This window comes from Thalassophryne amazonica, chromosome 9, assembly GCF_902500255.1.
Source record: "Thalassophryne amazonica chromosome 9, fThaAma1.1, whole genome shotgun sequence".
Classification (NCBI taxonomy): domain Eukaryota; kingdom Metazoa; phylum Chordata; class Actinopteri; order Batrachoidiformes; family Batrachoididae; genus Thalassophryne; species Thalassophryne amazonica.
This window is the reverse complement of record NC_047111.1, coordinates 16,290,083-16,315,994: the sequence shown is the minus strand read 5'-3', so window position 1 is coordinate 16,315,994 and position 25,912 is coordinate 16,290,083. Positions and strand designations below refer to the sequence as shown.

Genomic DNA, 25,912 nt, shown 5'->3' with positions numbered 1-25,912 from the left:
CCCGAAGTTAAAGGACAGATACATTGGACCTTTCACCATACTCAAAATCCTCAGTCCAGCCGCAGTGAAGCTGAAGCTGCTAGCTTCACTGCGGATACATCCGGTTTTCCATGTGTCACGTATCAAGCCTCACCACGTTTCACCCTTCTGTACCCCCGGACCGGCCCCGCCTCCTGCCCGGATCATCGACGGGGAGCCGGCTTGGACTGTGCGCCGGCTCCTGGACGTCTGTCGGAAGGGCCGGGGGTTCTAGTATTTAGTGGACTGGGAGGGGAATGGACCTGAAGAACGCTCCTGGGTGAAGAGGAGCTTCATCCTGGACCCGGCCCTCCTGGCGGACTTCTACCGGCGGCACCCGGACAAACCTGGTCGGGCGCCAGGAGGCGCCCATTGAGGGGGGGGTCCTGTTGTGTGGGCCACTGAAGAGGAGGTACTGCTGGCCCACCACCACCAGATGGCGCCCTGCTTGAAGTGCGGGCTTCAAGCACGAGAGGGCGTCATAGCAACCGGGAGTGACAGCTGTCACTCGTCATCAGCACCAGCTGTCACTCATCCACATCACCACCACCATAAAGGCCGGACTGCAACTCCACCTCCCCGCCGAGAAATCAGCTACCTTGGAGGTAATTTCTCTGCTGTATTCACAATGAATAATAGTCTGATCTCATTTGCAGCCGTTTTCCTGTGACGTGTTCCTTATCTGCTGTATTGGCGTTTGGTGTGGACTGCGACGGCTTCGCCTCCCACCCCAACCAGATAAGTGGTTTTCACAGGAGCTGTCCGAGTGTGTTATTGGAGGTGGAGGTTCTCCCTCCTTACAGAACACAGACTGTGGGATTACTGAGTGTGCGTACTCACACTCACCTGTGCTGTTTCTGTTCTCTGCCAGCAGTACCAGGTCTGACAGCTGGAGACGGTGACCACCTGGGGACCCAGGACTTGGCGGCTCCGGTGTTCTTCAGCTCCGTTGGCGGTGAGGGCCGTGTGGGATCCGGCTCGGTTCTGGACGGGCGTCTCCTATCCTCAAGCCTGCCCACACGTCACCCAACGTGTAATTGACTATAGTCCCAAACTGATTGTTGTCTGTATTCCGTTGTGCACAATTTACAACATTAAATTGTTACTGTTTGGCTTATCCATTGCCCGTTCTTTTACGCCCCCTGTTGTGGGTCCGTGTTCCTACACTTTCACAACATAATTTTCCCAAAGTTTGCTTGTTTTTGCTCAAGAAAAGCAATGAAAACTATTATCTTTGTGTTATTTGAACTGCTGAATTCATAGTTTCTTATTTGCAAGCTGTATCTTCTCTCCTTCGTCCCTAATATGCATTAAACGTCATGGCCGCCTGCTGTTGCCATACTTTGTAGAAGCTTGTTCTATGAAAGAAACTGATAACAAAACCAATTTTTCCCCATGTCTCTGCTGCACAATCAGGCCTACAAATGCTGTTCTTATGCTTACTTATACTGGCCTGTTGAAAAACATCTCCTGTGGATTTAAAAATCACAATATCATTATATTCATTCCTTGATGGCATGTAAATGACCCTTGTGTATTTTTTCATCACAAATGCTGAACAATATCATGATAATTGAAAATAAGTGAAAATCTATACAATTGGCTCAGTACAGCACAGATAATGTATACAGCTTCAGTACCAGAGGGCTACTGCTTTCGACACCAGAGGGCAGGCCTCACTGGCCAGTGGCCAGACACATGGTGCCACAGTGACTCAACAGCAGCAGCAGCAGCCACAGCATAGACGTGGTCAGTCAAACTGCATCGTTCCCTGATATATTTGTGTAGATCATCCTGTCACACTCATGTTAAGGAGACTCTGAGATACTTTGTTCATCTATATCTGTGCATGTTCATGTTCTACTGTGTTGGTTTGTGTGGACAAGTTCCAATCTTGCGGTATTGGTTTTGTAGTATATATTATATTTAGTAGCATTAGATTAGATTTGTGTTGTCTCTTGTCTGCTGATTCTCTTTATATACACTGTGTTAGTTTGCCAGTGTCCCTTGACACTAGATTGATTTGCATATAATCTTGAAAGTGTAGTAAGATAATATAGTTGAATCTCTGTGTTCTGTAGCATTTAGGTTTAGTTGCGTTCATCACTTCAATTGTGGAGTGACTTCCTCTTGTTAGCACTTTCTCGTTGCATACTTCAGTGGTGATCAAAACATTTGGACTGTTCTCAATACTTATTTAGGTAACAATCTCTGTTGTCTTGAATTGAAAAATGGAGGCCTTAGGCAGCATGAAACGAGATTCTTTGGTGGATGGTGATATCTGCATCATGATATCTGCATCAGGACTGCACTAAAAAAAATCTTGTTGAGGGTTGTCCCAAAGGAAGGGCTACATTGCAGGATAGTGCAAGAGTCCGTCACAAGCACAAAGATATGGAGAACGAACTCACAACTGAGAGGATATTGAGTTCTGATGAGACGTCTCTAAAATGGCATAGTTCCTGTTATAGTTGGTTCACCAACAAGACAAATATTAGGAGACTAGAGAAAAAGTTCAATGTCTGAAGACAAAGAGAAACCCATTGCAGGTTCCTCCACTGGTCCAGCTGCAAGACTCAGAAGTGCCTCCAGTACTTTCAAATGGGCTGTTTGCATATTCTGCCAGGAGGAGAAGACTGACAAGACTCTGCACAATGTTGAGACCTTCAAGATGAATGAAAAGATACTGACGACTGCAGAGTTTGATGGTGATCTGTACATCGCTCTTGCTGGCTGTGGTGATCTCATGGCAGCAGAAACAAAATATTAGAACAGTCTTACTCACATTTGACCTTTAGAGACATGCATATTTGTCCAAGAAATGTTTCATTTCAACATATCATTATCATTGACCTCATTTTGCTCATTTGCTCGCTTTGGTCAAATCAAAGATGACTTAACAATACCAAGCAGTCACTAAATTAATAATTTTTTTTGCTATGATGGGGAGAAGGATGAGGGATACAGCTTTCCAACAACAATATTTAAATTCAGCAGGTCAAATTATATAGAAATATAAATTGCATTTTCTCATCCAATCAAACAGCACCACACTTCTGACAAATTTGATGAAGCGGGTGGGCATTTTCTATAATGCAAATTATGGGTGAAAGAGTAAAGATACAGCTTGCCAACAACAATATTTGAATTCAGCAGGTCAGAAAACATAGAAAAGGATGTTTTCAGTTTGCTTTTATAGTGCATATACAACCAAAATTGTGGAAATTTTGACGTAATTGGCGGCCATTGGGGTGAAGGGTAAAGATACAGCATGCCAACAACAAATTTTGAATTCGGCAGGTCAAAATGCAAAGGAATCTGCTTTTAACAGAAAATGCCTTTGGCACTTTATACAGGCTTCTTTTCTGAAAATGGAACCTTACTATCAGGGACCAGACTCTGGACTTAAAAGACGGTCTGTCACCTGGGTTTTTCGTAGTGTAGTTGTGGGTGCTAGCTGTAAGTAACTAAACCAAAAACCAGGTTAACTAAATAGTTGTGCAAAGCCATCAAAATGTACCAAAAACAGCCAATAATTAACAAACTACCATGAATCAAATACACAATCAGTCTGCTAGAATCTATGGTTTATTTATAGCTAACAACTACAGCTACACTACGACAAACCCAGGTGAGAGACAGCCCTTGAGGTCTAGAGTTTTGCTAACTATGCTAATGTTGGGAAGGTGTCGTGACATGGACCCACAACAGGGGGCGTTAATGAACGGACAATGGATAAGCCAAAAAGTAACAATTTAATGTTGTGAATCGCACAACGAAATACAGACAATGACAGAGAATGTGGATCGTCAATCATACACAAGGTGACGTGTGGGCAGGCTCGAAGATAGAAGACATCTGGCAAGAGAAGAGCCAGATCCCACACAGCTTCCACCGCCAACGGATCTGAAGAACACCGGAGCCGCCAAGCCCTGCGCCCCAGGTGGCCACTGTCTTCAGCAGTCAGACCCGGTACTGCTGGCAGAAACAGAAACAGTTAATGGTGGGTGTGTGAATACACACCCAGCAATCTTTCAGTGCTTAGTTCCTCCAGGAGGGAAAACCTCCACCTCCAGTAACACACTCGTACAGCTCCTGGAAAACCACTTATCTGGTTGGGGTGTGAGGCGAAGCCATCGCAGTCCACACCCAACGCCAATGCAGAGCAGACAAGGAAACGTCGCAGGAAAACGGCTGTAAATGAGATCAGACTTTGTTTGTTTAGGATGCAGCAGAGAAGTTACCTGAATGGTAGCTGATTTCTCGGCGGGGAGGTGGAGTTGCAGTCCGGCTTTTATGGAGGATGTGGTTGAGTGACAGCTGGTGTTGATGATGTGTGACAGCTGTCAGTCCCAGTAGTTCCAACGCCCTCTCGTGCTTGAAGCCCGCACTCCAAGCAGGGCGCCATCTGGTGGTGGTGGGCCAGCAGTACCTCCTCTTCAGCGGCCCACACAACAGGCCCCCCCCTTCAACGGGCGCCTCCTGGCGCCCAACCAGGCTTGTCCGGGTGACGGTTGTAGAAATCGGCCAGGAGGGCCGGGTCCAGGATGAAGCTCCTCTTCACCCAGGAGCGTTCTTCGGGTCCATACCCCTCCCAGTCCACCAGATATTGGAACCCCCGACCCTTTCGACGGACGTCCAGGAGCCGACGCACGGTCCATGCCGGCTCCCCGTCGATGATCCGGGCAGGAGGCGGTGCAGGTCCAGGGGTGCAGAGTGGTGAGGTGTGATGAGGTTTGAGATGTGACACATGAAAAACCGGGTGGATCGGCAGTGAAGCTGGCAGCTTTAGCTTCACTGCGGCCGGACTGAGGACCTTGAGGATGGGAAATGGTCCAATAAAACGGTCCTTGAGTTTTTGTGACTCCACTTGAAGCGGGATGTCCTTGGTCGACAACCACACCTCCTGCCCGGGCTGGTATGCAGGGGACGGGGAACGCCGGCAATCTGCATGGGCTTTGGCCCTCGTCCGGGCCTTCAATAGGGCAGAACGGGCGGTCCGCCACACCTCCTGAGGTGGGCCTGGACCGAGGGCACACTGACCTCTCCCTCCACAAGCGGGAACAATGGGGGCTGGTACCCCAAACACACCTCAAACGGGGAGAGGCTGGTGGCAGACGAAACTTGGCTGTTGTGGGCGTACTCGATCCAGGCCTGATGGTTGCTCCAGGCCGTCGGGTGCACGGAGGTCATGCAGCGGAGGGCCTGCTCCAGCTCCTGGTTAGCCCGCTCTGCCTGTCCGTTTGTCTGAGGGTGGTACCCGGACGAGAGACTCTCCTGGGCCATTGGGAGCTTTGGGAGGGCCACGAAGTGGGCCGCCTTGGAGAACCGGTCCACTATCGTGAGGATAGTGGTGTTGCCCTGGGACGGCGGGAGGTCCGTGATGAAGTCCAGGCCGATGTGGGACCAGGGGCGATGAGGCACCGGTAGAGGCTGGAGGAGGCCCGAAGTCCTTTTGTGGTCAGCCTTGCCCCTGGCACAGGTGGTACATACAGGCCTGGACGTAATCCCGGACGTCGGCTTCCATAGACGCCCACCAGAAGCGCTGCTGGACCACTGCCACGGTTCTGCGCACCCCTAGATGACAGGAGAGCTTGGAACCGTGACAGAAGTCTAGGACCGCAGCCCTGGCCTCTGGTGGGACGTACAATTTGTCCTTCAGGCCGGTCCCCGGGTCTGGGTTCCGTGCCAGGGCCTCCCGGACGGTCTTCTCCACGTCCCAGGTGAGGGTGGCCACGACAGTGGACTCGGGGATGATGGTCTCTGTTGGGTCCGACAACTCGGCCTTGGCTTCCTCTTGGTGCACCCAGGACAGGGCATCTGATCGTTGGTTCTTGGTCCCGGGGCGGTATGTGATCTGGAAGTCAAAGCGCCCGAAGAACAGTGACCAGCGGGCTTGCCTGGGGTTCAGCCGCTTGGCGGTCCGGATGTACTCCAGGTTCCGATGGTCCGTGAAAACCGTGAAGGGCACCGTCGCTCCCTCCAACAGGTGTCTCCACTCCTCAAGAGCCTCCTTCACCACCAGGAGTTCCCGATTGCCGACGTCATAATTCCTTTCAGCCGGGGTCAATAGGCACAAGGGTGGAGAACCTTATCGGACTCCCTGCTCTGGGACAGCACGGCTCCTATCCCTGAGTCAGAGGCATCCACTTCAACTATGAACTGGCGATTAGGATCAGGCTGCACCAGAACTGGCGCAGTCGAGAACCGGCGTTTCAACTCCCTAAACGCGGCTTCGCACCGATCCGACCAGGTGAAGGGGACTTTAGCGGAGGTCAGGGCAGTCAGGGGGCTAACTACCTGACTGTAGCCCTTAATGAACCTCCTGTAGAAATTTGCAAAGCCGAGGAACTGTTGCAGTTTCCTACGGCTTGTTGGTTGGGGCCAATCTCTCACCGCCGCAACCTTGGCCAGGTCAGGGGCGACGGAGTTGGAGGAGATGATGAACCCCAGGAAGGACAAAGAAGTACGGTGGAACTCGCACTTCTCGTCCTTCACAAACAGCCGGTTCTCCAACAACCGCTGCAGGACCTGACGTACATGCTGGACATGAGTCTCAGGGTCCGGAGAAAAGATGAGTATATCGTCTAGATATACGAAGACAAACCGATGCAGGAAGTCCCGCAAGACGTCATTAACCAATGCTTGGAACGTCGCGGGGGCGTTTGTGAGGCCGAACGGCATGACCAGGTACTCAAAGTGACCTAAGGGGGTGTTAAATGCCGTCTTCCACTCATCTCCCTTCCGGATCCGAACCAGGTGGTATGCATTCCTAAGATCGAGTTTGGTGAATATTTGGGCTCCATGCAGGGGCGTGAACACCGAATCCAACAGAGGTAATGGGTATCGATTGCGAACCGTAATCTCGTTCAGCCCTCTGTAATCGATGCATGGACTGAGTCCGCCGTCCTTCTTACCCACAAAAAAGAAACCCGTGCCCATCGGGGAGGTAGAGTTCTAGATCAACCCGGCAGCTAAGGAGTCCCGGATGTAGGTCTCCATTGATTCTCGTTCCGGACATGAGAGGTTGTACAGCCTGCTGGACGGTTACTCAGCGCCCGGGATCAAATCGATGGCGCAATCGTACGGTCAGTGCGGGGGAAGAGTGAGTGCCAGATCTTTGCTGAAGACGTCAGCAAGATCGTTGTACTCCTCCGGCACCGCCGTCAGATTGGGGGGGACTTTGACCTCCTCATTAGCTGTCACACCGGGTGGAACCGAGGATCCTAAACATTCCCGGTGGCAGGTTTCGCTCCACTGCGTCACAACCCCAGACGGCCAATCAATCCGGGGATTGTGCTTCACCATCCATGGAAACCCTAAAATCACTCGGGAGGTAGAAGGTGTTACATAAAACACAATCTCCTCCCTGTGATTCCCAGACACAACCAATGTCACAGGCTGTGTCTGGTGTGTGATTAATGGAAGAAGGGTGCCATCTAGTGCCCGTACCTTCAAAGGTGAAGGCAGAGCCACCAGAGGGAGCCCTACTTCCTTTGCCCATCTGCTGTCCAGCAGATTCCCTTCCGACCCCGTGTCTACTAGTGCTGGGGCGTGAAGGGTTAAATCCTCACTTAGGATCGTGACTGGGATTCGTGCGGATCTACGGGGCTTCCCCGCGTGCGTGTTATGGCCCACCCTTAGCCCAGTATCTAAGGACGGGCGTTGTAGTTTGACCGTTTGGGGCAGTTCCTCTGTATATGATCACTAGAGCCACAGAAAAAACACACCCCGCGGGCCAGCTTCCTTTGTCATTTGATTTCACTTTGGCCCTGCTCGTGTCCATAGCTTCGTCAGCAGGGGGAGCTGTTGCCACACGGAGCCTTCTGGCTGTGGAGCGTGGGGACGACGGCACACTTTCGGACCCGGAAGGAAGAGGGACGGCTCGTGCCCGGCCACGCCCCCTGCCCTGCTCCCGACGGTGTTCCTCTAAGTGGTTGTCTAAGCGTATAACTAGGTCGACAAGCCCGTCAAAATCCCGCGGTTCCTCCTTAGCCAGCAGATGCTCCTTCAGGACCAGAGACAGTCCGTTTATGAAGGCGGCGCGGAGTGCAACGTTATTCCAGCCGGCCCTCGCTCCCGCGATGCGGAAGTCGACTGCATACTCTGCTGCACTCCGGCGCCCCTGTCTCATTGACAGTAGCACGCTCGAAGCGGTCTCGCCTCTGCTGGGATGATCAAAAACCTGTTTGAACTCCCTTACAAACCCAGCGTATGATGTTAGGAGCCGTGAGTTCTGCTCCCAGAGCACTGTAGCCCAGGCGCGTGCCTCTCCTCGAAGCAAATTGATGACATAAGCCACCCGGCTAGCGTCTGACGCGTACATGACGGGACGCTGTGCAAAGATGAGCGAACACTGCATTAGGAAGTCTGCGCACGTCTCGACACAACCTCCGTACGGCTCCGGAGGGCTTATGTATGCTTCAGGGGACGGTGGGGGGAGTTGTTGAACGACCAGTGGAACGTCTGTGTCGGGCATGGGACCAGCAGGAGGAGGTGCTGCAGCAGCGCTCTGATCGCGCGCCTCCACCCTGGCGGTGAGAGCCTCCATCCTCCGATTGAGAATAGCGTTCTGCTTGGTTACCAAATCCAACCGAGCAGTGAAAGCGGTTAGAACATGCTGTAGCTCACCTAACACACCTCCTGCTGGCGCCTGTGCACCTTGCTCTTTCATTGGCTGTTCAAGCTCTGGTTGACGCCCCTCGGGATCCATGACGCTGGCCGAGAAATCCTGTTGGGAAGGTGTCGTGACACGGACCCACAACAGGGGGCGTTAATGAACGGACAATGGATAAGCCAAAAAGTAACAATTTAATGTTGTGAATCGCACAACGAAATACAGACAATGACAGAGAATGTGGATCGTCAATCATACACAAGGTGACGTGTGGTCAGGCTCGAAGATAGAAGACGTCTGGCAAGAGAAGAGCCGGATCCCACACAGCTTCCACTGCCAACGGATCTGAAGAACACCGGAGCCGCCAAGCCCTGCGCCCCAGGTGGCCACTGTCTTCAGCAGTCAGACCCGGTACTGCTGGCAGAAACAGAAACAGTTAATGGTGGATGTGTGAATACACACCCAGCAATCTTTCAGTGCTTAGTTCCTCCAGGAGGGAAAACCTCCACCTCCAGTAACACACTCGTACAGCTCCTGGAAAACCACTTATCTGGTTGGGGTGTGAGGCGAAGCCGTCGCAGTCCACACCAAACGCCAATGCAGCAGACAAGGACACGTCGCAGGAAAATGGCTGTAAATGAGATCAGACTTTTGTTTGTTTAGGATGCAGCAGAGAAGTTACCTGAATGGTAGCTGATTTCTCGGCGGGGAGGTGGAGTTGCAGTCCAGCTTTTATGGAGGATGTGGTTGATGAGTGACAGCTGGTGTTGATGATGTGTGACAGCTGTCACTCCCAGTAGTTCCGACGCCCTCTCGTGCTTGAAGCCCACACTCCAAGCAGGGCGCCATCTGCTGGTGGTGGGCCAGCAGTACCTCCTCTTCAGCGGCCCACACAACAGCTAATCAGCTTAGCTGAACCTAAAACACACTATGTATGAATGAATGAATGAATGAATGAATTTATTGGCACACAGGCTCAACAAAAACAAAAAACTGATACACAAGACAATTCCACAGTGACATGTGTCACCAAAAGGGGGTGAGCAGAAGCAAACCCTATAAACGCCCACCCCTTATATACATACATACATACATATATACTCATTACTCAACCCCCAGAGCAAGCACACAGGCGACAGTGGTAAGGAAAAACTCCCTCTAATGTATTGAGGAAGAAACCTCAAGCAGACCAGATTCAAAGGGGTTACCCTCTGCTTCGGCCATGCTACAAACACAATGAGGCATAATTGTAAAGAGCTTTGAGTGTCTTATGCAGATGGAAAAGCGCTATGTAAATGCAGTCCATTTACCTGTAGTTCTTGACCAAGTTTTCACACATTGCAGCAGAGATTTTGGTCCACTCCTCCATACAGATCTTCTCCAAATCTTTCAGGTTTGGAGTTTCAGCTCCCTCCAAAGATTTTGTATTGAGTTCAGGTCTGGAGACTGGCCAGGCCACTCCAGGACCTTGAAATGCTTCTTACGGAGCCCCTCCTTAGTTGCCCTGGCTGTGTGTTTGGGGTCATTGTCATGCTGGAAGACCCAGCCATGACCCATCTTCAATGTTCTTACTGTGGGAAGGAGGTTGTTTGCCAAAATCTCACAATACATGACCCCATCCATCCTCCCTTCAATACGGTGCAGTCCTGTCCCCTTTGCAGAACAGCATCACCAGAGTATGATGTTTCCACCCCCATGCTTCACTGTTGGGATGGTTTTCTTGGGGTTGTTCTCATCCTCTAAACATGGTAAGTGGAGTTGATTCCAAAAAAGCTCTATTTGGTCTCATCTGACCACATGACCTTCTCCCATGCCTCCTCTGGATCATCCAGATGGTCACTGGTGAACTTCAAATGAGCCTGGACATGTGCTGGCTTGAGCAGGGGGACCTTGCTGCCCTGCAGGATTTTAAACCATGACAGCATCATGTGTTACTAATGTAATCTTTGTGACTGTGGTCCCAGCTCTCTTCAGGTCATTGACCAGGTCCTCCTGTGTAGTTCTGAGCTTTCTCAGAATCATCCTTACCCCACAAAGTGAGATCTTGCATGGAATCCCAGACCAAGGGAGATTGACAGTCATCTTGTTTCTTCCACTTTCTAATAAATAACCATAACAGTTGTTGTCTTCTACCAAGCTTCTTGCCTGTTGTCCTGTAGTCCATCCCAGCCTTGTGCAGGTCTACAGTTTTGTCCCTGGTGTCCTCAGACAGCTCTTTGGTCTTGGCTATGATGGACAGGTTGGAGTGTGATTGATTGAGTGTGTGAACAGGTGTCTTTTATACAGGTAACAAGTTCAAACAGGTGCAATTAATACAGGTAAAGAGTGCAGAATAAGAGGGCTTCTTAAAGAAAAATTAACAGGTCTGTGTGAGCCAGAATTCTTGCTGGTTGGTAGGTGTTCAAATACTTATTTGCAGCAGTAACATACAAATAAATTATTAAAAAATCATACATTGTGATTTCCGGAATTTTTTTTTAGATTATGTCTCTCACAGTGGACGTGCACCTAAGATGAAAATTTCAGACCCCTCCATGATTTCGAAGTGGGAGAACTTGCAAAACCGCAGGGTGTTCAAATACTTATTTTCCTCACTGTACATAGATACATACATATATACACATACCTACATATACCTACACATACATACCTACCTACATACATATGCAATGCGTGTGATTTTATACTACATATTTACAAGATAGAAAAACAAAGTGCACACAACTAAACAATTATCAACAAAAACACCCTGACCCTCAACACCCTTCCTCCTCCCTGTACATAGAAAAAACCATGTGCCTATACCGCTGCTTAAACTGGTTCATGCTTGGACATTGCTTGAGCTCCACCCTCAATCTGTTCCACATCCTCACTCCACAAACAGAAATACAAAAACCTTTTAATGTTGTACGTGCCCACTGATGTTTTAAATTAAACTCCCCCCTCAGATTATAATCCCCTACTCTATTAAAGAACATGTTTTTAATATTTCCAGGAAGTAAATTGTTTATTGCTTTATACACGATTTGTACTGTTTGAAAATGAACCAGATCAGTAAATTTTAAAATTTTTGATTTTAAGAATAGTGAATTGATGTGGTCTCTATAACCAGTTTTATGAATTATTCTTATAGCTCTTTTCTGCAGTATGAATAATGGTTGTGTTGTACATTTATAATTATTGCCCCAGACCTCTGCACAATAGTGTAAATATGGTAAGATCAGTGAGCAGTAGAGAATGCGGAGTGAGTTGTGGTCCAGAATGTATTTAACTTTGTTCAGAACTGAAACGCTTCTTGACAGTTTGCTCTGTATATGTTTTATATGAGACTTCCAGTTTATTTTATCATCAATTATCACCCCAAGAAACTTAGTTTCATATACTCTTTCAATATCCACCCCCTGTACTTGTAACTGTACTTGTATGTCTTTATTACAGTTGCCAAATAACATATATTTTGTTTTACTTAAGTTTAATGATAATTTGTTTCTGTCAAACCACATTTTCAGATTTCCCATTTCTGTAGTGATGTTCCTTAATAGTTTCTGCAAATCCCCCAAAAATGTACTTTTTTTTGGTACATTTGATGTCTGTGATCGGCAGGTCGATCAATAACCCAAACCACCTAATAATACTCATCACACACGCCATTACGTCCACGCTCACTCTGCACACACCCTCATGATGTCATAAATGCATATGGACGCCAAGCTGCCCACACGTACATGTCACAGAGCGCACGGTGTCCCGTCTGCTTGCCTTTGTGTTTTACAGAAGATCAATAATGTGTCAAATGTTCTGAAACAAACTGTTGAGGATGTGATCTTCTGTGGATCATGTGGTCGCGACACGGAATCACGTCTGTGATTACCTCCACCAATGTATTATGTTTTCGGTCGCGTTTGTTTGTCAGCAGGATAACTCAAAAAGTTTTGAACGGATTTTGATGAAATTTTGTGGAGTGGTTGGAAATGACAAGAGGAACAAGTGATTAAATTTTAAATTCCCGATGCTAACGTGTTAGCATGTCTATGGCATTTTCAGTGTTAAAAGTTAGCATTAAGCAGTTGCAGCTGTCATCACGTTCAGGTGCATTTGTTTTCAATTTGTAATACGAGGTCTATTAGAAAAGTATCCGACCTTCTGGTTTTGTCGGTAAGCTTCCAAACATAGAGCGCCGCAGTTTGTCCTGATAAACAGCTAATCCTGTCGAGACTCGCTGCCAGTTCCAGGGTCCAATAGTTTATATCCTACTTTTTTTTGCTCAGAGTTTCTGCAAGTTTCCAAAACTTCACAATAAATGCATTTTAATGTAAAAGCAGTAGAAGCTACACATAGTGAAAAAGCTTTATTTTGAATCTTTAGCTTTATCTTGTGTCAGCACTGGTAATATACCGGACACCAGTCCATCGCAGGTTCCCACGTCCAGCAGGGTGGACTGGGACAATACAGATAAAGGAATTTGTTGAAGGACACAGGCAGGATTTGAACCCGGGGTTTATGAATCCTGTCCTGTTGATCCACCTGATCCAAAGAGTTGAATGTTTAGTGTTTGTGCCGAGGTTAGCTGAGGCCACATCAACATGGCAGAAAATAACTGTCCAAACAACATTTCTAGTTTCAGCAAAAAATAAAATGCACCAACAGAAAGGACCTCACCAGGGGCAGCTGGAAGGCAGAACTTGTTGGGGCTTTGGCCTCCCAAAAAGTCACAAAGTTCACAAATCATACTTCTGTTCATTTAACACCTTGGTGATTTGTTTGTCACATGATATGGATTACTGGTACTATTTGCCATTGTAGTCCATTTACTGTGCAATTTTGGTTCTATTTAGTGTGCAGTTTTGGTACTATATGTTTTGTGCTATTGTACACCGCGACAACTGTGCGCTCACACTAGCAATGATGGTGTTTAGCATAAACACAAACATGGCAGGGTTTGTTTCGGTGACAGATGATGATTTAAATGAGCTTACTGATGGTCCAGTACGCCATAAGCTGTTTTGAGGTGTTTGCAGTATTCACTGGGACGTCTCTAGTTGAAGCAGAACCGCTGTCGGATGAAGAACTTGACAAATTCTGTTGCGATTTTTCGCTGGACTGAGGAAAGCAGATGGCAGTCTATATATGAAGAAGTCAGTGCACGGCGTCAGCTATGGATGACATCATCAGGATTGTTTTTGAACTATCTGACTGTTTTTGCAAGTTGGCAGAACAATTTTGGACTGGACAGGACTCCTATTTAAAGTTCATGTTGGACTGTTTGGAACCTCTTGAACTCAAAGTACCAGTGATGCACACCAAAATGTGAGTCCCTTTTCTCTTATGAATTAATAAACCATCAAATGGCAAGGATCTATTTTAGGTGTTATATAAAACAAATAATGAATGTTTGAGTGCAAAGGAAAGAATATTTCATTTGGTGAAAGCTGGAATGTTCAGAATGTTCAGATGGCATGTTCACAATGGAACGTTCTATCTTTCACCGAATTAAATATTCTTACCATTGCACTCATAAACATTCATTATTTGAAAAATAAAGCACAGTAAACCCTCCTAATAACAACAGCAGTGATGTTCTCCTCTTAGAATGGACAAAGTGGTACCATATTGGGTGAAATATTGAAATACTCCCCACCCCAATTTCTGCTAATATTTCTGTTCCATTACTGCAACATAAATGCCACGATAATAACATCACAAACCCACCATGTAGCTGTTTGATTTCCTCAACTACTTTAAAAGCTATGGACAGGGATGAGAATAGAGTATCAAGAAGTATCAGTAAGTGGTATTGTACTAACACTGGTACCAATAAAGTCCCACGATACCCGTCTCTGGATTAAATCCAGTCACTCTATTTGTGCTGGGTAAATGTTTTACAGTTTAGCTCTAATCCTGCCACCGACCCCGTGCACGTGGTCCACCTGCAGTTTTTAACCTCATGTAGCAATTTGAGATTCAGTGCCTTGCTCAAGAACACTGACACACAGACACAAATGGTTGGGAGTCAAGCCCCTGAGACTTTGGTTTAATATGAAATGGTTCATTTAAATAATGCAACAGAATGATGCGCATCTTTGTACGTATCAGCATCAAACATAACAAGTGATATCGTCCTGAAAAACAACTTGCACGTTAAATCAAACACTCTTTTGGGGCATCGGTGCGGAACTCATACCCTTGTTGCTGTGTGTGTTAGGGTTGTTAAAAAAATTGATACTCAGATGCTAATCAGTACTAGTCTATACAAGAAATTTATATTGGATTAGATACTCATTTTCAGCAGCATTGATAGCAAAAATCAAACACCCAACACGTTGGTAATAAAAATGAAATCTGGCCAAAGACAAAAGTCACGGAGTGGTTTCACTGTGTCTTGTTTCACTGTTGTTTGGCATTGAAACTGTGACTTCTTAGTCAATTAGCAGCTTCAAACTAATGCTGCCTTCAGAAATCACACAACAGAAACCCATCTGAAAATGGCGCTCACTTGATGAACACAGGAAATTATATGGATGCACGCAGTAACATATTCAAGCTTTATGGCTTTAAAGTCTTTACAAGGAACACGTACAGAAGTTGTTTTGGGGGATTCTTTTGCAGTAGCTCAGACACCTTAAAAAATATTTAACACCTATAAAAAAATACAAACTATTTATCATATATAGAGCTAACGGTTGTTTTGCACGACATCAGACAACTTACAAATAATGTTGCTGTTGTTATTCTTTGTATTGTTCTAATCTTTATTAAAAAAAATAATCCATCATAATTTGTTGTCATTCCCCCCACCCCCAACTGGTATTGAAAGTGGTATCAAGTACTTTTCTGGGTATTGTATCTTGTTTGTAATTCTAGTATCATGACAGTCCTACTGTGGGTAGATTTCACATGAAACAACATGATGGCACTCGTACATGCTTGATTTTATTTAAGAAAAAAGGAACCAGGCAACAGAAAGACTCAGATTACAGCAGAACACAGAAGCAGAGGAGTGCTGATTTAACAAGTTTTTCAAAGGGCTAATTCATCCGTCCTGATCGCAGGCACTGCACATGAAAAAAACTTAGAACACAGAAAACCAAAAAACCAAACAAATATCCAAATCCAGGAAAGGACTAAGTTTTCAAAAATGAAGGAATGTTTGCAAGATTGATGCAGAAATTTGAGGCTATTAATCAAATCTGAGCACGTTTGTGATGCTGCATGAACTCCATCATTTGGATTTAAACCTGCATCCTGGTTTCAAACCACACAGATGCAAAATGCAGCATTCAGCATCTGCACCCTAATCACAGGAAAACCGACTTCCAATGTTGCCAAAAATACGTGAATGTCATTAAATGAACAATAAACAACTTCTCCATCATGGGATCATAATGAAGCAGCTGTACTTGAGGAGGTGTTGAAACCACAATCAAGGATCAAACCAAAAAGTAGACCAAAAATCAGAAGACCATAAAGCTTTTTTTTACAAAGGAAGAGAAAAATAAACGAGTGTGACCACAAATACAGAAAGCGTTCAATAAAGAATAGCACTGATTATCAAAAAGCACAGTTTAAAGAAAAAAAATATATATTTGTCTCGAAACAAAAACGAGGTTAAATGTTTAGCAGGAGCTCAGATATAGAAGCATTTCATAGTCAACATTCTTGCTTTGTAATGTCACAAAGCCAGAAATAAGACCATTTATGAAGTTTTTTTTTTAGCAGCTTTGTTACATCCTCAAACATACTGAGGAGGAGTCAGCAACACATGACCGTCTGTTTATTTACATGCTATAACTCAAAACATGGTTCACAGGCAACAACAGCAACATCAATAACAATAATGATTACCATATTCTCCGGAGTATAAGTCGCAGATTTTTTTTTTACTGCGACTTATACTCAGGTGCAACTTATATACCAAAAAATCATGCATTTCTTATTCATAATAATAATAATTAAAGTAACTATTTATAGAAGACTTTCACAGGAATCAAAGCACTAAACAAAATAACTCCAATAATAAAAGAATAAATGGCAATAATAAAACGTACACAACAATAATGAACAAAAATCTTAATGAGCCAATATACAGAAAAATGTGTGACTTATTCACCAGAAAACACATATAGTACATTTTGTGCAGAGATGTTTCTTTGGGTTCATGAAAAATAGAATAAATGTCTAAAGTCTCACCTTATGACATCACAAAGACTTGATGGATACAAGGAAAAATTGATAAAGAATTCCATTCATCCATTTACTATACCTGCGTACTCCAATTAAGGAGTAAGGCAGGATTCACCTTGGACAGGAATGCCAGTCTGTCGCAGGGCTACATACAGACAAACAAACACATTCAGACCTACGGACAAATGAAGTTTCCAATCCACCAAACCTGCATGTCTTTGGATGTGGGAGGAAGCGGGAACACCCGGAGGGAACCCACACAAACATGGGGAGAACACGCAAACTCCACACAGAAAGGCTGCAGATGGGAATCAATCCCATGACCTTCTTGCTGTAAGGCAGCCGTGCTAACCACTAAGCCACCATGCTGCCGGATAAAGAATTTTTTAACATTAGTTCTCATATTTTTTTCTCACCATCAGCAAAGAGCGATTTTCGTATTCATGTAAGTTAGAGTTATGGTTACGGGGGAAGGGGTTATGTTGGGGGACTTAGCGGGTTAGGTTTAGGAAACCAGCACCCAGAACCCATTGGAGACGCTCCCAAATGGAGATACGAAACAACAAACATTACAAATTCACTGCAGGCTGCTTCTGATTGGCCACATGGATCCCTCCAAAAGATGACGTAAACATACACAGGAAGGATTAGCCGCTAATGCTATTGAACACAGACCGTTGTGAAGACTTTAGGATCCATTTGGGCCTCAGTTGACATCCGTCCTCAACAAAGTGTCTTTAAATACGTCTGTGTCCTCTTCTGATCGCTCACATTCTGTTACGGCTCCTCTTCAGTTTGATCAGGGTGGCCATTAAATTCGCCTTCAGGGCGTGGTCTGGGCTTGAGCCCGTGTCCGCCGCTCTGCCGTTAAGTCCTTTCATTTCCTGCTCGGGTCCGACTGGGGCTCAGTTTCTTAAAATGGGTTTCCTCATCAGGGGCTGAAAAGGAGGGAGGATTGTTCTGTGACTGTCCGTTCGCACCTCCGCCCTCCTCCACTCAGCTCCGCCTCCGAGTCAACGGGCTGCGAACCTTCGTACACACAGATTTCAGCTCAATCTGTGTGTACGAACAAATTAAGAAAGTTTGAAAGATTCATGTTTAAAACAGTTTTGTAATTTCAGATATTCAAACCAATTTTTTTTTTTTAACCTAGAGAAGAAACTTTGTGATGAAACTTTGTTTCCTTAAAACCTGATCGGACTCATGAAAATAAAATGTTCATTTGAACAAAAGACACAAAAAAACGAATCAACACAAACGGTGTCGATAAAACAAATGGTCACCTTTGAGCTTCTAGAATTTGATCATTTTGCTGAATGAAACCAGTGGGAAAAAAAATAAATCAGGCTCCTGCATGTCATTTTGATAATAATTATAAAATAAATCTCTACAAGACGACAAATTAAAATCTAAAATACACAATCACAGATTGCTCAAATCTGCAAGGTTTTTAACACGGCACAAAATAAATCATCACTTTTACAGCCAACTGGCTTCAGATGAGTCAGCGGATGGACAGTTCAATCAATCAATTAAAAATTTAAACAGTATGAGTCAGCATAATCAGACTGTCTAAAGCAGGTCGTAGCTGAAAGCAGAGTGAGGGAAGCCACCAAAATAAACAAAGACATAAAATAAATAAAAAACTGGAAAAACGTTTTCTCCTGTTTTGTTTGATATTGGTATGATGATGTTTTAGAGGGGTTTGGCACCTATTTTATCCTCTTTGCATGTTTTAAGGTAACATTTTTTTTTTAATTTTGATATTTATATTACAAAATTTTATGCTGCAATTTTATTTAATATTATTGCATTTTATTCTTGAATTTTATATATTTTTGTATTCTTGTTCAGTCTGTGGAAAAACCTTAATAAATGAAGAAATGAAATCCAGGCTCAGTGTTACTCAAGGGCACACAAGCATATCTCCTATTTCAGAATTGTGTGAGGTGTCTTGGTGGCTTCCCTCACTTGTGTCCTAGCTTTTGATAGCTACCTGCTCCAGACAGATTGATCAAACTGTGTCTTTATTTTTCCTCATAATTAATTTAATTGAACTCAGATTTTCAACTACTAGATTTTTATTTATTTATTTTTAATCCAGCTCGATTCGGTATGTTATATTAATGCAGAAAAGTTTTTTTTCTGCTCTCTGCAGAAAAACAGCTTCTTTCCTTGTAACGAGAAAAGCTGCTCATTATTGTGAGAAACTTTCAGAATCAGTCACTGTCACGATAAGCAAATGTTTTATTTTGAAAGGCGGTGTCCAGGAGCAGCTTTAGGTGATGTCAAAACGAGTTTTTTTAAACATTACCAACAGTTCCACACAGAACTATGAACTGCAATGACGAGTGCGTGCCTGCGTGAGTGTCGGAGAAACACGCAGCAGTCTCTTACCATGATGGTCGTCACGACAACAGTCCTGTTCTCCATGCCGGTGGTGTCGTTCGGAAGCAGCGGAGAATCCTGGATCAGGACCAGTTTATCTGCATCATTCCAGTAGCCAATCTGGAGCAAAAAGTAAGCGCAAGATTCCGAGGGGTGTAGTTGTTCGTGTACTTTTGTCTGATTGCTTCACATTTCTGTTCACGGTGTGGAGACGTGCATAAAAGTGCAGAGCCAAGAAATAATGTGAAGTTTCAGCACAGAGCTCTGATGGAAGAGAGCCTGATGAAATTAGTTCAAAATGTGTTTGGACGGGAAGAGACGCTCCTGGAAATGTATGAATTATTTTTATACGCTCGTGTTTGACTGTCATGAAAAATGAAAATGATCATTTTAAACGGACAGAATATCTGACCCATGTCGCCTGTGCACGTGTGTGTCTGGATATGTGTGAGTGTCTGCGTGTCTGTCCGCGCACGTGTACGTTGGTGCACCTCTGCATGTCTGTGTCTCTCTGTGTGTGCATCTGTGAGAGTGTGTGTTTGCTTGTGTGTGTGTGTGAGTGTGTGTGTGTGTTTATACATGCATGTGTGTGCATATGTGTACATGTGTGTGCATATGTGTGTCTATGTTTGTGCATGTGTGCATCTGTGTCTATGCGTGTGTGCATGTGTATCTATGTGTGTGCATGTGTGTACGTGCATTGTTTGTATGCATATGTGCGCATATATGTATGTGCATGTGTGTGTGTACATGTGTGTATGTGCATGTGTGTTTATATGTGTGTGCACACGTGTGTGCCTGCATATGTGTGTGCATGTGTGTATGTATTTATGCATATGCATGTGTGTGTGTATGTATGTGCGTGTGTGTGTGCACATACACTCAACAAAAATATAAACGCAACACTTTTGGTTTTGCTCCCATTTTGTATGAGATGAACTCAAAGATCTAAAACTTTTTCCACATACACAATATCACCATTTCCCTCAAATATTGTTCACAAACCAGTCTAAATCTGTGATAGTGAGCACTCCTTTGCTGAGATAATCCATCCCACCTCACAGGTGTGCCATATCAAGATGCTGATTAGACACCATGATTATTGCACAGGTGTGCCTTAGACTGCCCACAATAAAAGGCCACTCTGAAAGGTGCAGTTTTATCACACAGCACAATGCCACAGATGTCGCAAGATTTGAGGGAGCGTGCAGTTGGCATGCTGACAGCAGGAATGTCAACCAGAGCTGTTGCTCGTGTATTGAATGTTCATTTCTCTACCATAAGCCGTCTCCAACGGCGTTTCAGAGAATTTGGCAGTACATCCAACCAGCCTCACAACCGCAGACCACGTGTAACCACACCAGCCCAGGACCTCCACATCCAGCATGTTCACCTCCAAGATCGTCTGAGACCAGCCACTCGGACAGCTGCTGAAACAATCGGTTTGCATAACCAAAGAATTTCTGCACAAACTGTCAGAAGCCGTCTCAGGGAAGCTCATCTGCATGCTCGGCGTCCTCATCGGGGTCTCGACCTGACTCCAGTTCGTCGTCGTAACTGACTTGAGTGGGCAAATGCTCACATTCGCTGGTGTTTGGCACGCTGGAGAGGTGTTCTCTTCATGGATGATGCGAAGGAGATGTGTTGCACTGCATGAGGCAAATGGTGGTCACACCAGATACTGACTGGTATCCCCCCCAATAAAACAAAACTGCACCTTTCAGAGTGGCCTTTTATTGTGGGCAGTCTAAGGCACACCTGTGCACTAATCATGGTGTCTAATCAGCATCTTGATATGGCACACCTGTGAGGTGGGATGGATTATCTCAGCAAAGGAGAAGTGCTCACTATCACAGATTTTGACTGGTTTGTGAACAATATTTGAGGGAAATGGTGATATTGTGTATGTGGAAAAAGTTTTAGATCTTTGAGTTCATCTCATACAAAATGGGAGCAAAACCAAAAGTGTTGCGTTTATATTTTTGTTGAGTATACATGTGTGTGTATATGTGTGTATGCGTGTGCATGTGTGTGCTTGCATGTGTGCATGCATGCGTCTGTGTATGTGCATGTGTGTGTATGTGCGTACGTGCATGTGTACCCATGTATGTGTGTGCATATGTGTGCATGCATGCATGTTTGTGTGTGCGTGCATGTGTACATGCATGCGTGTGTCTATGCATGTGTGTGCATGCATGTTTGTGCATATATATGCATATACCTATATGTCTCTGTGTGTGCATGCATCTGTGCCTGTATGGGTTTGTGTGTGTAGATGTATATGTTCGTATATCTGATGTGCGTACCTGTGTGAGTACGTGTGTGTGTGTGTGTGTGTACATGCATCTGATGTATAAAGCTGTGTGAGTGTGTGTGAATGTTTGTGTATCTGATGTGTGAACGTGTGTGTGTCTTTGTGCGTGTATCTGATGTGAGTGTGTGTGTGTATATATCTGATGTGTGTGTATGTGTGTGTGTATATATCTGATGTGTGTGTGTGTGTATGTATATATCTGATGTGTGTGTGTGTATATATATATATCTGATGCGTGTGTGTGTGTATATGTATATATCTGATGTGTGTGTGTGTATATATATCTGATGTGTGTGTGTATATAACTGATGTGTGTGTGTGTATATATATCTGATGTGTGTGTGTGTGTGTGTGTGTGTGTCTGTGTATGATTTCTTGAGCTTCTGCATCAGTTGGGTCAGCTCTACATAAATGCAGCCCATTAACCTTTTGACCTTTGGTGACCTTGAATGTTCAAACTCAACCTTGTTACTGTTTAATGATGGTTTAAGGTTTTTACGTTAGTTGAGGATCAAGTGTTCAGGTTCGGACAGAACTGATCAAACTCGGAGGCAAGACAGAACACGTGACTTAAAGATGTAATCTGCACGACTCCGTGTCAAACACGCAAAGCACCACTTTTACTCTGAGTGTCCACAGAACTTAAACTACAGTTTAAAGGATTGATTCTAACAAAATTCTGTCTGTCCTGTTTAAAAATGTTTACTGACATATTCAACATGACACACGTGCAATATTTGATTAAAAAAAGAAAGTATTTTTATACCCGTCTGGGTCCATTTGTCTTCAGTTCAAACACATCCATCGTGTAGTTGGTTCTGCGTCCATAGTGGTCAAACTGGACGTTACCTGTGAGTCCCTGCAGATGCACCTGCACAAAGAAATGGTAACCATGACAACAGAGTCAGCAGCATCCGGCCAATGGATTAGAACAGAAACAGATTCTATTTAGGTCCATTTGAGCTTCAAACAACAACATCCACCGAGCAACAGAATAAGCAGGTAGAGTTTGAAAAGGTTTCAAAAGATTTAAGCCAGAATATTTTGAGTTTAACTCTATCAGTGTACAGAAGAATGTTGCTACAATGGAGAAAAAAATAAATATAATAAAAAACTTTAGACTTGACATCATTAGTTAGTCTTTCCGGTGAAAAACTCAAAAACCAGATATAATTACACAGTCAGTTTGTCAGGCAACATGTAAAATTACCTGAAGAGGTGCAGTCAGAGTTTTCCAAGCTAAATTATAACTCAAAGTATATACAGTGATGGACACAGTTCCGCTAACCGCTAATTATCAAAGCTAACGTTTTCCTTAGCGGATTAGCTTTCCAGATAACTTTGAAAACCATCAGCGGACCAATTAGTTTCATTTCAATTTAGTTCTGATAATTTTTAGACCACTAACATATTTTTGTGGGCATAGTGAATAAAGCTTAACAGTTAAAAACAGTTGTAAAATCTGAAATCAAAGATTTTAGTGCCTGTCTGTTACATGTTTTGTAGTAGACAGACAGTCATGAATGGTAGAGCTCAATCCTCTGCAGGCAGACGAGAGCTGACTACCAGAGAGAAAGAAAGAGAGAGGAAAAAAAAAGATAATTCACTCTGTCCTTTGAGGGTTATTTTTTTTTTTTAGCTTCCACTGATCTAAACACAACATATTTAAATGTATTCAGTCCTCTGACTCTCCTCTGTTCTTCTCTTCTTCCCATCTACTCCCTTCTTTCTGGTGCAACACAGCACAGTGTCATCTGCAAAAAAGATGATCCTTATTGCAGACCTGCTTTCCCAGGAATCTTGTCTATTGCGCTGGCACTGCGATCCTTCCTTCTTGCCCCACCCGCTGCCTCACTCACCTGTTTGAGGGTGCGCTCCATATCAATGCCTTGGTTCCACGGGGCAGCAGGATTAGCCAGACAGTCGCCAGCATTCCCCCTTCTAGAAATGTCCACCTTCTGTCTGCGAAGGTTCCTGAAGGCTTCAGCCATCACCATCACCCCGTCGTACGTTAGCGCTGAGGTGTACTACAAGAAAACACAGAAAGCGTCACAATGACACACATGTCCATTATCACGCTGTGACATACTGACAGCGAAAACAAACATATCTACATTTGCAAGAATGAACACTTTAATTTCCATTAAAGAATGAATTAATGATTTTTGAGACACAGCGAGCTAGCGTAATAGCCACTGCCATTTCTGAGGTCGTTTACGTCCATTACGTCAAATGTAACATCGCCAGAACAGGACGCCAGCACCACCTTTTTTTGTTTGTTTTTATTATGTTAAAACCATGTGTCGTCTCTGTGTTGAACTGTGCTATACAAATACATTTGCCTTGTGTCAAATTTTACTGAATATGACATCGATCCCTGCAATTTACACAGATTATTTGTGTGAGTGTGTCGCCCTCTAGGGGAAATGTAGTGACTACGCAGGTGGAGTTGACATTGAAATTAGCTGAAATTCAGTCCAAACATTTGTGGCCATGATGCGGTGCGACTGTAGTATAAAGTCGGTGGACAGTTTTCAAATTATATTGTAATAATCACAACGGAAACGAGTTTCCAAGATTTTAACTGTGAAGACAGCATTCAGGGAAAAAAGGCAACCAGGAACTATTTGTGTGGAAGTCATGATTTTATTGGTTTGGAAAAGGTTTGGGAAAGATGTGGAACTTCTAGGGTCACATCCTTGCAGCACCTGAAATTTATAGAGGTCATTCTTGATCTACACTGACATATTTTTTGGCTCTGTGACCTTCAAAACTAGCCTAAGCCCATTCTTCATCGAACGTGACCTAGACCTTCAAGAAATGTATCCTGTTGCCAGTTTGGTAAACTCATGTTATTTCTTTCAACAGTTATTGGGAGTACAGTGCTGCAGATATATTTGTGGCCCTATGACCTTCATAACTAGGTCAAGGTCAGTCATCACTGAAGCTGGCCTACACCTTGAAAGGATACATGTTGGCTGCAAATTTGAGGAACCTGTCTGAAATTCTTGGAACGTTATTGAGAGCGCAGTCTTCATCACACACTGATGCTATTTTTGGCACTGTGACCTTCAATATTTGGTCAAGGTCACTCACAGCTGAACTTGACCTAGACCTTCAAGGGCTACATCCCTGCTGCAACTTTGGTAAACTGTGGTAAACCGGGACACCTCCATAATGTTGTTTCTGTTCTGAAAACAGAATGTGGCGCTCTGCTGCAAAAGTGCACCAGAAAAGCTTATGAGGCCAATTAAGTTCAGGTGCAGCCGGACAGGAAAAGTGTTGTGCAGCGTCTGCTGGTCAGTTCTTTAAAATAATGTGCGTTGGGGGTGGGGGGCTGCCTCCTGTCTCTGCAGGGCCAAGCAAAACTCTGTGAAGGTCTTGTTGTTGCAGAGAGGCTGCACTTTTCATCTGCTCATTATTTTCGGGGACCATAAAGGAGGAGACGATTGTATCCCCTCGAGATCCTGGTGATGGTGTGGACTCAGATTATTGGCGTTGACAAAAATGACTCTCCCTCACGATCTGCACCTTTTCCTAAAAGTCACCTCTGGCACCGCGGAAAACTATGTGAGTGATGGAAGAGAAGCAGCGAGCGTTTTGTCCGCCCCAGTAACAGCGTGGCTTTAATTATTGTAGCTAGCAGGAGCTCATTAAGTTGTCCTCTGGCTGGGGTGAATCCAATTCATTAGCTGACTCTTTACGGTGACATTACGGTGCCAGGGAGACTCCGGAGCACTGTCGTCCTGTTACTGCTGGACAAAGCCTCTCCACTAACTCCCAGAGAGAGTTAGCAACAAGCCAGAGTCACTACCATCAGATCAACGCTGGAACAAACATCAACACAGAAACTAGGGAGCTGCAGAGACGGAACTGGACCAAATCTGGACCAGAAGCAACATCCTGCAGGGACGGAGCTAGATCAAATAGGGACCGGAAGTAACATCCTACAGGGACGGAGGTGGATCAAATAGGGACCGGAAATAACATCCTGCAGGGACGGAACTAGATCAAATAGGGACCGGAAGTAACATCCTGCAGGGCAGAGCTGGATCAAATAGGGACCGGAAGTAACATCATTCAACACCCATATTGGCCTCTCTTCATTGGCTTCCTGTTAATTCTAGAATAGAATTTAAAATTCTTCTTCTTACTTATAAGGTTTTGAATAATCAGGTCCCATCTTATCTTAGGGACCTCGTAGTACCATATCACCCCAATAGAGCGCTTCGCTCTCAGACTGCAGGCTTACTTGTAGTTCCTAGGGTTTGTAAGAGTAGAATGGGAGGCAGAGCCTTCAGCTTTCAGGCTCCTCTCCTGTGGAACCAGCTCCCAATTCAGATCAGGGAGACAGACACCCTCTCTACTTTTAAGATTAGGCTTAAAACTTTCCT

General features: G+C 44.7%; 1 protein-coding gene across 4 annotated transcripts in view; it reads right to left on the bottom strand.

Annotated features, from left to right (window-relative positions):
* The window catches only part of gria4b (glutamate receptor, ionotropic, AMPA 4b), a 263,186-nt gene that overhangs the window by 125,848 nt on the left and 111,426 nt on the right, over nt 1–25,912 (bottom strand). For 3 of the 4 annotated variants that reach the window (XM_034177668.1, XM_034177666.1, XM_034177669.1), the window contains exons 7-9: nt 23,378–23,545; nt 22,285–22,389; nt 19,214–19,324 (exon numbers count right to left, since the gene is read on the bottom strand). In XM_034177668.1, the coding sequence (XP_034033559.1) occupies nt 19,214–19,324; nt 22,285–22,389; nt 23,378–23,545 (384 nt within the window). Of the gene's footprint in view, nt 1–17,301; nt 17,755–19,213; nt 19,325–22,284; nt 22,390–23,377; nt 23,546–25,912 lie in introns of those variants that run through there. The other variant, XM_034177665.1, reaches the window with a different exon arrangement.